At 52.6% G+C, this 12,405-nt stretch overlaps 3 protein-coding genes across 3 annotated transcripts in view; all 3 read left to right on the top strand.

Moving 5' to 3' along the window:
* LOC127005203 (uncharacterized) overlaps positions 1 to 2,471 on the top strand; it is a 5,422-nt gene extending 2,951 nt beyond the window's left edge. The window contains exons 2-3 of the mRNA XM_050873905.1: positions 584 to 736; positions 1,290 to 2,471. Of these exons, the coding sequence (XP_050729862.1) occupies positions 584 to 736; positions 1,290 to 2,210 (1,074 nt within the window). The 3' untranslated portion in view covers positions 2,211 to 2,471. The remainder of the gene's footprint in view (positions 1 to 583; positions 737 to 1,289) is intronic.
* A 1,553-nt stretch (positions 2,472 to 4,024) lies between these two features.
* On the top strand, positions 4,025 to 5,659 carry LOC127005201 (uncharacterized). Its single transcript, XM_050873902.1, has 2 exons — positions 4,025 to 4,346; positions 4,608 to 5,659. Exons 1-2 carry the CDS (start codon positions 4,158 to 4,160, stop codon positions 5,535 to 5,537), a joined length of 1,119 nt encoding a protein of 372 aa, XP_050729859.1. The 5' UTR covers positions 4,025 to 4,157; the 3' UTR covers positions 5,538 to 5,659.
* Positions 5,660 to 7,129: 1,470 nt separating this feature from the next.
* On the top strand, positions 7,130 to 10,199 carry LOC127005206 (lymphocyte cytosolic protein 2-like). The gene is made up of 2 exons (XM_050873909.1): positions 7,130 to 8,035; positions 8,937 to 10,199. The coding sequence occupies exons 1-2, from the start codon at positions 7,835 to 7,837 to the stop codon at positions 9,549 to 9,551; spliced, it is 816 nt and encodes a 271-aa protein (XP_050729866.1). The 5' UTR covers positions 7,130 to 7,834; the 3' UTR covers positions 9,552 to 10,199.
* Positions 10,200 to 12,405: the final 2,206 nt, after the last annotated feature.

Raw genomic sequence — 12,405 nt, 5'->3', positions numbered from 1 at the left:
ACCCCGAGACTCAGAGGTGGCTTGATATTCCTCATCCTGGGACGCAGAAGTGACTGCATAGAACATTGTGCAGCACATTTTGCCTTCTCCAGTATCCTCCGAGGTACAGTTGCAGACCAAAAAACAATTCGACCCACTTAACATTAACTTCTTGGCCAGTTCATTCTCCACTTTCCTCCCTCTCTTCTTCCCCTCCATTCTCCTTCCCTCTGTCACTTGCCCCGCGAGAAGAGATTACCGAGTCACAGCGAGTTAAGAATAAAGTGGATCGGATTCCTTCTTAGCCCGCAACTTAACCTAATCCCTAGCGAGTGAAGAGGCCGAGGACGACAGACTCCACGGGTCACACACTTGTTTTCATGGGTGATTCTTCCCATTCATGGTGTGCAGCAGTCGGGTAAAACTATCCTTAGCATCACAAAACACTCCATGAAAATCACAGGAACTTCTTCGAGAGGCTTCACAAACAGGCGTACGCTGAGGTGGCGATACGTTTGAGAACACAGCCTCAGACTCCCTCGCCCAGCTATACCCTATCGCTCTTGGCACCCACCCTAACTACCTCCCTCCTTCACTCCTTCAGATGCTGCTGCTGGCGGTGTGGGGGGCGGTGGCCTCCTTCTTCGCCGGCACAGCTGACGCCACCGTCGCCATCCTGCCCCGCCCCGACCTTCCCATCGTGGGCGAGAACTCACCGATTGCGTCCCTCCCTGTGGCGGCACTGATCGCCCTCGAGGTAAGACTACAAGACGGGGGGGGGAGGGGGGGGGGAGATAAGGGAGCGTGGACACATGGAGAGTTAGAGACAGATAGATAGATGGAGATAGACATATATGGGGTCGTGTACAGTGGCACAGACACATGACACAGAGGAAGGTTTGGAAAGAGACAGAGGAAATGTGCTCACGTGCCAAAGAGAAAGACTTAGAAAACTGTAAGGAAGGGGACGCCGACACATGAGAGAGAGAGAGAGAGAGAGAGAGAGAGAGAGAGAGAGAGAGAGAGAGAGAGAGAGAGAGAGAGAGAGAGAGAGAGAGAGAGAGAGAGAGAGAGAGAGAGAGAGATTAAAAAATACATTGGTAGTAATAGCAAAACGTAGTAACGGCAGCATTAGTAGTAGTAGTAGTAGTAATAGTCGAAGTAGTAGTAGTAATAGTCGTAGTAGTAGTAGTAATAGTCGTCGTCGTAGTAGTAGTGGTAGTGGTCAGTGTGGTGTAGTAGTGGTCAGTGTGGTGCAATAGCTGTGATCGGTATCGACAAGCCTCTAACACCCTCGCCTACCCGCGCAGGTCGCCGTGGTCATCGGTATCCTGCAGAACGGCGGCGAGGCGATCACCTTGGACGAGTGGAAGCGACTCAAGGACAAGGACAACTACGAGTACATATATGACTACGACTACGGGAAGCCCTTCAGGAGGCTTATCTACTTCGCCGCCAGCGCCCCCGACGACAGCGAGGCTTACTTCGAGTCGGAGGAGCACGAGGAGGAGCACGAGGACGCGACGGAGGCGGAGGCGGCGGCGGAGGGGGAGGGGGAGCGCCGCAGGAGAATATTCCAAAAAGGAGTGCCTCCCTTCAGCCACTACCGCCCCGCCTCCTACGGCACACCCAGCCACTACGGCCAAGGCTTTCCCCCTCCTTCCTCCTACGGCACACCCAGCCACTACGGCCAAGGCTCTCGCCCTCCTTCCTCCTACGGCCAGAAATACAACCAACCCTCTCCCAACCGCCGAAACTCCTACCAACAACCTTCTTCCTACGGCCAGGGATCCCCCGGCCAGCAGGGCTCCTACCCACCGCCCACCCACACCCAGGGTTCGTACCCCCAGCCAGAGCAGCTGCCATACCGCCGGTACAAGAGAGATCTCCAGGGTCTTTCCACCGGCGAGGTGGTGGAGGAGCTGATGAAGGCAGTGGACGACCTGACGCAAGAGAAGGACGCGAGAGCGTTGGTGGAGGAGGTGGTGCACCTGACGGGGCAGGTAATGAGCCTGGACAAGGACGGCTGCCTCCTCAAGCTGCTGTGCCACATTCAGGAGAAGCCCAGGGACGCCCGCGCCCCCGAGCACGACCAGCTGTTCCGCCTCTTTACCCTGAACGCCGCCTCAGAACCCCTAAAGTGTCGGCAGGAGTTCCCGCAGTGTCCCGTGCAGGAGGCACAGCTGGCGGAGGCCTTCACGTTCACGTGGCCGCACCAGAATACTGTCTAGTGGAACACACCCTAGTGACGTATGTGTGAATGACGCTCGATTTTGTATGTGGTATAGTGATGTATTATTTAGGCCTATATTGTAAACTCTCTCTCTCTCTCTCTCTCTCTCTCTCTCTCTCTCTCTCTCTCTCTCTCTCTCTATCTATCTATCTATCTATCTATCTCTATCTATCTATCTATATATCTATCTATTTATTTATCTCGCGTCTAGCTGCGGTGCTGTGTAAATTAAGTTGTCTTAATACATAAAACACAAATGCTTCCTCTTTTATTCCTGAAACAAGCGCCAGTCAGCCTTCTGTCTCGGCGATCAGCTCCTGCCCTCGTCCTTCTCACCAGGAGCCAAGTAAAGAGCCCTGTACCCGAGACACTGGGACACAGCATCGCACGTGTCTCCACAGGTATACATTGGTTGGTTCACGGTGTCGATACAGAGCAGCCTTGGAGTTACTGGGCAAGGCTGGGGTGGGGGGGTGGGGGGGGCAGCAGCACCTCATCCCACGGCAAGAGGCAATACAAGTCCTTTTTTATTAAACGTACCGAGCTCTTTTTATTGCTATTTCCCAAGGCCACAGAAAAGACCAGCCGGGTTTTCATGGGTGATTTTTCCCGATCAAGGTGCAGGGCCGTGTAAAACTGTCACTAAGACACCATGACACTTGATCCAACGTTGGAATACAACAATGTCAAGTGTCGTGGTATTTATACAAAATCTTTGTTATTATCCTAAAAACGAAACAATCTTAACATTATATGACATTATTGGATTATCCAATTATTAAATTAAACTCATTTAAAGGGAGTAAATAGCTGACATATGAGAGGAAAGGAGAGGTGTTGAGAGTGTGTGGTACGGCGCGTGGCGGGGCTTTCTCATGGAAATACTATAGGTATTAAGTGAAAGGTACTGAGACTCATTTTCTTTGATATTCGGTGTTTGGGATGGTCCAGAAAGTCAGTATTTGCAGGCTAGTTACCGGCCCCAGTGTCATGAGTTCAGCGGTTCGTATGCAGAGGAAGAGCGACTTTCTTCATCACTGCAAGGCGTACTGATATGGACACGAAATGTGCAAGTTTTGTGAACGTCTGCCGCTTCTGAAATGTCAAGAGAGAGAGAGAGAGAGAGAGAGAGAGAGAGAGAGAGCAAGGAGTGTGGCATAGCATGGAGACGCTACCACCTAACAGTCTTGGGTTATACAGTGGACGTGCCGGGCTGCCGCTCACTCCCCGTCCCGCCAGCCTGCGTCCAGCCCCACCACACTCACCCTCACACACACCCTCTCAGCCCACGCCCTCGCACCTACGCCCTCGCACTCACAGACCCTCTCAGCCCACTCCCTCGCACCCACAGCCCCCCACACCCTATCACACTCCCTGACACCCATAGCCCCTCTCATCACTCCCCCTCACACCCCACTCTCCCAAGCCCTTTCCCCCTACGTATCCTCACACCCACAGCCCCTCCCATCACCCCCACGCACATCCCACTCTCCCAGGTCCTCCCCCGCACATATCCACACCCCCACAGCCCCTCCCATCACCCCCCACTCACATCCCACTCTCCCAGGTCCTCCCCCGCACATATCCACACACCCACAGCCCCTCCCATCACCCCCCACTCACATCCCACTCTCCCAGGTCCTCCCCCGCACATATCCACACACCCTCCTCCCCTCCCATCACCCCCCACTCACATCCCACTCTCCCAGGTACTCCCCCGCACATATCCACACCCCCACAGCCCCTCCCATCACCCCCCTCATATCTCACTCTTTAGTCATCCCACGCATATATCCCACTCCACAGCCCCTCCTATCACCCCCCTCACATCCCACCCTCCCCGGTCCTCCCCCGCACATAACCACATGCCCTCCGCCCCTGCAACATAGCCAGACACGCCCTACAACAACACCCTTCGACCGGAGTTGGCATCGCTTTCACCAACATGGGAGTGAGCACGGCCGTCCCCCTCCTCCTGCTGGCGCTGCTGCTGCTGCTGGAGGGAGCCGACGCCTACCTGCTGGACCCAGATACCGTGGCAGCACTCCCGCCCCCCAAAAGTTACTTCGCCGGCAGTCGCTTCAATGGCTGGGCGCGCACGGTCGTGGCCGGCATTGGTTTCTCCTTCCTCCACGTGAGTCTGTCTCGTGCCGCTTCCTAATTCACTATTAACGCAAGCATTCCTTAATTTTCTCTTGCCTGCTGACACTCCCTCTTACTCCGCCTACTCCCACGGTCTCCTTATTCTCGTCTCCGGACTATTCATATAATTTCTAATTCCCTCGCCCTCCTCTTCCCCCTTCTCATCATCAACATCTGTAATCATAATCATCAGTATCTTTCCCGTCGTCATCGTCATCACATTCATAATGGATAAACGCCTCTCTTGCTGCAGGCTGCGGGCGTCATCCTGGCCATCAAGCGGTGGAGGAACAAGGTCATCAACCTGTACCAGTACTACGAGGAGCTGGAGGACTACCTTCTCGAGAACTTTCCCGAGGAATTTCCGGACAACCTGCCGGACTACCTCTTGGATGACCTTCCTGAGGGCTTCCTCGACAGCATTTCCGACCTCCCTACAGACCTCTCTAACCTTACCTCCGCGGAAATCGATGATCTGGACCTCCCTTCGCAGTTCCCTGACAACTATTTCAGTGGTTTGGCAGAATACTTCCCCTACTTATTCCCTAACGGAGCCCCTCACGCCGTGGGCTTCCTGAGACCTGGAATCTTCCCGAAGGTAAAGTTTGGGGACCGTGAGGGTGGCGACCCCGACAATCGCAGCCCACTGTTCAGACGCGCCGACCAATCGCCGCCCTCGCAGAACATTAATAGCCTCTCTGCACCGCCGCTTCCTCCAAGCCACCTGGTGCCCCCCGGCCCCCAGTACGGCGCCCCGTCTCCTTCCCTGCAGGTTTATCAGCCCCAACACTCGTCCACTTACCAAAAGAGGTCGTTGCAGGAGCCTTCCCCGTCCTCTCCTCCTGAAGGCCACCTGCGTGCGGCGGTGCAGGGGGTGCTGGAGACGGAAGACATACACGAGGTAGTGGTGAGGACGGCGCAGTTGGTGCAGGAGGTGGTGCAGCACATGGACGAGGACGACTGCCTCCTCAAGTTCATGTGCCACATTCAGCAGCAGCCCCAGGACTCCCGCGCCCCCGAGCAGGACCTGCTGGTGCGCCTCTTCCAGCTGAATGCCACCGCCGAAGCCTCGGAGTGCGGGCGGGAGTTCACCAACTGTCCCGTGGAGCTGAACAGGCTGTCGGAGGCTTTCTCGTACTCGTGGCAGACGCAGAACTCTGTCGAGGGGAAGAAACTTCGTTAACTTGCGTGTATGTGTGTATCTATGTGTGCATGTATTTATGTATGTGTGTATGTACATTATGATTCTAATACAAAGGGCATCTATGAAAATTAATCCAAAAATACAATTAAAAAAACATAACATTTACTCTTTGTCTTTCCTTTGTGCTTGTGACTCAAACAGACGCCAGGGAAAAAAGGGACACAGAAAGTCGATATTTACATAGATTTACAAAGAAAATCAGACCACACAGACCCCATGGTCCAGACTAGGTGGTCTGTCCTTAAACCTAAGTGATTCTACATAAATCAGATGGCTCCAAAACGCTGCATTTCAATTCTAGTAAATATTAAGTTGAAGGAAGTGACGGTCGAGCTTGATTTTGAAGGAGTCAATCGTGTTACACAGAGAGAGAGAGAGAGAGAGAGAGAGAGAGAGAGAGAGAGAGAGAGAGAGAGAGAGAGAGAGAGAGAGAGAGAGAGAGAGAGAGAGAGAGAGAGAGAGAGAGAGAGAGAGAGAGAGAGAGAGAGAGAGAGAGAGAGACAAAATGACCTAAAGAAGAATATTCATTGAGGTAAGTAGATGTTATACAGCGACCCCCCCCCCCCTCACCCCCTGCGATATATGAGTGGGAAGCTGCGACTGGGTGGCTCACTTCACGCCCTGACCCCACACCACTCAGCCCACCCAATCAGTCCCCGTCACCCAGCCTGTCCCACTCCTCTACACCCCACCCAATCAGTCCCCGTCAACCAGTCCCCCTCTCTCCCGCTACACCCCACCCAATCAGTCCCCGTCAACCAGTCCCTCTCTCTCCCGCTACACCCCACCCAATCAGTCCCCGTCAACCAGTCCCTCTCTCTCCCGCTACACCCCACCCAATCAGTCCCCGTCACCCAGCCTCTCTCTCTCCCGCTACACCCCACCCAATCAGTCCCCGTCACCCAGCCTCTCTCTCCCGCTACACCCCACCCAATCAGTCCCCGTCAACCAGTCCCTCTCTCCCGCTACACCCCACCCAATCAGTCCCCGTCAACCAGTCCCTCTCTCTCCCGCTACACCCCACCCAATCAGTCCCCGTCAACCAGTCTCTCTCTCTCCCGCTACACCCCACCCAATCAGTCCCCGTCAACCAGTCCCTCTCTCCTGCACCCCACCCAATCAGTCCCCGTCAACCAGTCTCTCTCTCCTGCTACACCCCATCCAATCAGTCCCCGTCAACCAGTCTCTCTCTCTCCCGCTACACCCCACCCAATCAGTCCCCGTCAACCAGTCCCTCTCTCTCCCGCTACACCCCACCCAATCAGTCCCCGTCACCCAGCCTCTCTCTCCCGCTACACCCCACCCAATCAGTCCCCGTCAACCAGTCTCTCTCTCTCCCGCTACACCCCACCCAATCAGTCCCCGTCAACCAGTCTCTCTCTCTCTCCCGCTACACCCCACCCAATCAGTCCCCGTCAACCAGTCTCTCTCTCTCCCGCTACACCCCACCCAATCAGTCCCCGTCAACCAGTCTCTCTCTCTCCCGCTACACCCCACCCAATCAGTCCCCGTCAACCTTCATCTCTCAATCCTCTACACCCCACCCAATCAGTCCCCGTCAACCAGTCTCTCTCTCTCCCGCTACACCCCACCCAATCAGTCCCCGTCAACCAGTCCCTCTCTCTCCCGCTACACCCCACCCAATCAGTCCCCGTCAACCAGTCCCTCTCTCTCCCGCTACACCCCACCCAATCAGTCCCCGTCAACCAGTCCCTCTCTCTCCCGCTACACCCCACCCAATCAGTCCCCGTCAACCAGTCTCTCTCTCTCCCGCTACACCCCATCCAATCAGTCCCCGTCAACCAGTCCCTCACACTCCTCTACTCACTCCGCCTCACCCAACTCACCCCATCCAATCAGTCCCCGTCATCCAGCCTCTCTCACTCCTCTACACCCCTCTGCCTTAGTTCATCCATTCCCACTCATCCAGCCCCACGCCCTACCTCATATTGCTTAGCCCCACTCACCTAGTCCCACTCACTCAACCCGCTTGTCTTAGATCCTTTCAACACCCTTACTCAACCCCATTCACTCAGACGTATTCACCTACTCCCTCACTCAGCCTCCTTACACATTCTCACTCACTCAGGCCCTTCACACAGCCCTCTCACTCTACCCCACTCAGCCCTCTCAGTCCTCGCAGCCCCTCTCATATCATCCCCAACACTCCTTTCCAGTCTCTTTTCCATACCCAAACAAACCCAGTAGGCTCCCAATACCCCTCCCCCCCCACAATCATCAGCCCTGTCCGACCAACACCCTTCCCTCCTGCTAACATGGGGGTGGGTACAGGCGCCTCCCTCCCCCTCTCCCTCCCCTTCCTGCTGGGTCTGCTGCTGCTGGAGGGGACTGGCGCCTTCCTGCTGAACCCCCTGCAGGTCGTAAGGTCCATCTTCCCCCACAAGAGGAACCTGACGGAGAGGGAGGAAGCGGGGATCAGAGGCGGAATGTTCGCTGTTGGGGCCGCCTTCCTCCAGGTAACGTCCATGCTCCCCCTTTTTTTTTTTTTTTTTTTTAGTGGTGGTGGTGGTCTTGTTCTTGTTCTTGTTCTTTATTGTTCGTCTTCCTGCAGGTAACGCCCTTGCTCACTTTTTTTTTTGTTGTTGTTGTTGGTGGTGGTGGTGGTGGTGGTGGTCTTGTTCTTCTTGTTCTTGTTCTTTATTGTTCGTCTTCCTGCAGGTAACGCCCTTGCTCACTTCTTTTATGGTTGTTTTTTTTCGTTGTTGCTATTGTTGTTGTTGTTGTTGGTGGTGGTGGTGGTGGTCTTGTTCTTCTTGTTCTTTATTGTTCGTCTTCATCTCCTCTTCTTCGTGTTCTTCTTCGTCCTTATTCTCCTCCTCCTCCTCCTCCTTCCCCTCCTCCTTACTATCCTCCTTCCTTACAACTCCTCTTCCTCCTCCGCCAACATTCTTCCCCGCTCTCTCCCAATATTTTTCTTTCTCTTCCTCAAGCTTCTTTCTACATATCGTCCATTTATCTTCTATCTCTTCCTGTCCTGTGTATGGGAGAGGAGGGGGTCGGTGTGGGGGGTGGGGGGGGGTAATGGCAAAGGAGAGAGACTTGAAGATAAAAGAAAATGTAAGACTATCACGGCATCCTCTTTCCCATTCCCATTCCTATTCCTGTTTCTTAGATCGGTATTGTAAGACATTTTCAGTTCTCACATCAGCTATTTCTAAAGGTCAAAGAGGAGGTCACTCGGGTTCTAATGAGTGTTTCTTCGAGTTCACGGTACAGAAGAAGACTCACACTACCACCAGGGTCATAAAACTACCCCTGGAAATGCCCACAACTCCTACGAAACCCTTGTCAAATATGTGTTCTTGGGCTGCGATATGTCTCGTAATACGATTCTTTTTCTCTAACCTACAATCGCAGGCGGGCTCGGCTGTCTACATTGCTAGACATTTGTACCGCGAAGTAGCTGCCAAATACAGTGAGGAGGACGAGGACGACTACGACGAGGAGGACGACGACTACTACGATAATGGGGGCGAGGAGGACGATGAAGACTACGGCAGTGACGACGAGGAGGCTGACGAGGCGGCAAACAACGACTACCGTGATGACTACGAGAACGATGACTCCGACGACGGGCACGAAGGAGAGGGGCGATTCCCAGGAGAGTTTATTGAGGACCTTATCAACATCAGGCCCTTCAGACGAGCCCATCACCCCTCCCCCGGCACCCCCCCGCGCCCAGCTGCCACCCACCACCCCTCCCAAACCACCCAGCCTCATGTTCCCCCTCCCCTAAAACCCGTCCACCCTTATTCCCTTCCTCCCCCAGCGGTCACCCATCCCTCCTTCCCCGCCACCCACCCTCATGCCCCCCTTACCCCAGCTGCCGCCCATCACACACACCCATCCACCCACAAACTATATCTTTCTCCCCCGCCTGCCACCCACCACCCCTTCCCCATCACTCACCCTGCAAGCAAACAATCCCACCCAAAGCCCCCTTCCCGCCCTCTACAGTCTCAACGCCGTTAAAGATTCAACCCCGTCCTCCTCCAACTCCTTCATCGTAGCCTGCCCGGGACGTATATTTCCCAAGTCTGTACGGGTATGTGGTGCCTGGATTCCCACAGCCAATTATCACTGTTTCAGCTCGTGACGTCTCATGTGGGCGGGGCTTAGGAGACCGCTGGAGATCAAAATATTTTGTCTTCCAAAACAAGACTCGTTAAATAAATGCATATATTAGGGAAGCACAAATAATAGTATTAAATTCGGCCCTGATTACACCTGGTTACCAGTATTATTACGCAAAAATTAATCTCAATGTAACTATAATTCTGAGGGTTTCTTTCTCCTTCTTTTCCTCCTCCTCATCCGCTTCCTGTGTTCTAACTCATCGTGGCAGGAAGCGAGATAGTTCCCAGATATGTGTTATCTGATTTTAGCCTTACAGGAGAGAGGTTCCTATGACGCCACGCAGGAGAGATGGATTTCCTAAGTTATTTTACCAATGGAAATTCACGTTCGTCGGGAATATGCACATATCAGCACACGATATTTTTTTTTTTATGGAGAAACTCGTGTATTACGCAGCAAGACTAGAGGAACATGAGAAAAGAAAGCACAAATAATAACATAATAGTAGATTTACCTTAAAACATACAAGCAGCCTAAACAAGTTTTTAGTTACGAATGATAATATATATATATATATATATATATATATATATATATATATATATATATATATATATATATATATATATATATATATATATATATATATATATATATATATATATATATATATGTGTGTGTGTGTGTGTGTGTGTGTGTGTGTGTGTGTGATAACATATGCTATAATATTTTGTAGTATATGTTCCAAACAATGTGCCCTCTAAGCACAAGAGGAGTCTCATATAAGTAAATACAACACAAATAACTAGGTCAAAGAAACAAGTCAACCATCCCCACCACTTACACTATCAATAAAATGTATTTCGTTCAACTTTTTTTCTCATTTCATCTTTCCTTGAGCGCGCCATTGCACCCAAGGATGAAGCAGAGAAGATATACAAAAAGGCAATAAATGAATTCCTGCTTTTTCCTGATCTTTATCGCATTCTGGGAACAAAAACAACTATGTGTTTTGTGCCCGGCTCACACTGGAGAAACATGAAGATACTTTTAAGTGAAGGTGGTGATGATGAGGAGGAGGAGGAGGAGGAGGAGGAGGAGGAGGAGGAGGAAGAGGAGGAGGAGGAGGAGGAGGAGGAGGAGGAGGAGGAGGAGGAGGAGGAGGAGGAGGAGGAGGAGGAGGAGGACAAGGAGGAGGAGGAGGAGGAGGACAAGGAGGAGGAGGAAAAGTAGGAGGAGGAGGAGGAGGAGGAGGAGGAGGAGGAGGAGGAGGAGGAGGAGGAGCTCGAAGAGGATGAGGACGAGGACGAGGAGGAGGACGAGAATGAGTAAGAGGAAGAGGAGGAGGACAAGGAGGAGGAGGAGGAGGAGGAGGAGGAGGAGGAGGAGACGAGAGCTCGAAGAGGACGAGGACGAGGACGAGGAGGAGGACGAGGAGGAGGAGGAGGAGAAAGAGGAGGAGAAGGCGGAGGACAAGGAGGAGGAGAAGGAGGAGGAGGAGGAGAATGAGAAAGAGGAGGAGAAGGCGGAGGAGAAGGCGGAGGACAAGGAGGAGGAGGAGGAGGAGGAGGAGGAGAAAGAGGAGGAGAAGGCGGAGGACAAGGAGGAGGAGAAGGAGGAGGAGGAGGAGGAGGAGGAGGAAGAGACTAGCCTTCACTACAGCAGCGGTGAGCCACCCTCTTTTGAAGCGTGCTGGTGGGCGGCGCAAACCCGTAATGGCGCAGGCGGAGCCCCAAAGAAACGCCGTAATTTTCATCTACTCCTCTCTTTGTTCCTCGCTGCCCGCCGGTGCTTCCCATGACAATAGTTGCTGAATTTCGGCTGATGGACTAGTGGACTGCATGAGGGTGATCGACCACGCGGGGATATGGCTAGCAATAGTCAGCCGTCGGCCACGAGACTTGAGCCCGTATTCTGTAAAGCGTCGGCACCTCAGTTTGTCCGTTTGAAAAGCCTCTCGTAATATGTTTCTGAGATTTCCATGGACTGTTTTGTGATGCTGGTACGGCGCCGGCTTTACATCCGTATTCTCAGAGGATTTCAGCTCTTACAACTATATCCCTCATGGGCGTTATTCACATTCATAGTGTATAAGTCTTGTTAATTTATCGCTAGGGTCATAAAACTACCCATGCAAATACCAACACAACCAATACGAAAGCCTGATCAAATGTGGGTATGTAGGCCCCGAAAAGTTTGAGAATATGGGCCACGGTTTGCCTTTCCGAGGGTTTATTTGGCCCCATTAATTTCGGCCACTGGTCTGCAAGGGGGCGGCATGCTAAGGAGGTCGTGCACGTACTGGCCCGGCATGCATAACAACCACAGCCCGACGAAATGTAGGGAGGCATGATCGTATGGGCACGTCCTAGGGGAGGCTGACCCACACACGACGGGACGCCTGGCAAAGATGGAGATGGTGGTGGTGGTGGTGGTGGTGGTGATGATGATGAATGGGTTGATGATGGTGGTAATGATGACATTGTTTATTGCTGTTCATTTTCTTCTTTTTCTCTTCCTTTGTCTTCTTTGTCTTCTATTTATTCTTCTTCTTCTTTTTCATTTTCCTCTTCTTCTTCTTTTTCTTTTTCTTTTTCTTCTTCTTCTTCTTCTTCTTCTTCTTCTTCTTCTGCTTCTTCCTCCTCCTCCTCCTCGACTCAATCTCTTTACACTGGAGAAAAGACGCCTGCGAGGGGATATGATTCAAGTCTTCAAGTACCTAAAATTGTTCAATAACGTCGATTACTCC

The sequence above is a fragment of the Eriocheir sinensis genome, chromosome 29 (genome assembly GCF_024679095.1).
Source record: "Eriocheir sinensis breed Jianghai 21 chromosome 29, ASM2467909v1, whole genome shotgun sequence".
NCBI classification, from domain to species: Eukaryota; Metazoa; Arthropoda; class Malacostraca; order Decapoda; family Varunidae; genus Eriocheir; species Eriocheir sinensis.
The sequence above is the reverse complement of the archived record's forward strand: the minus strand, read 5'-3'. Positions and strand labels throughout refer to the sequence as shown.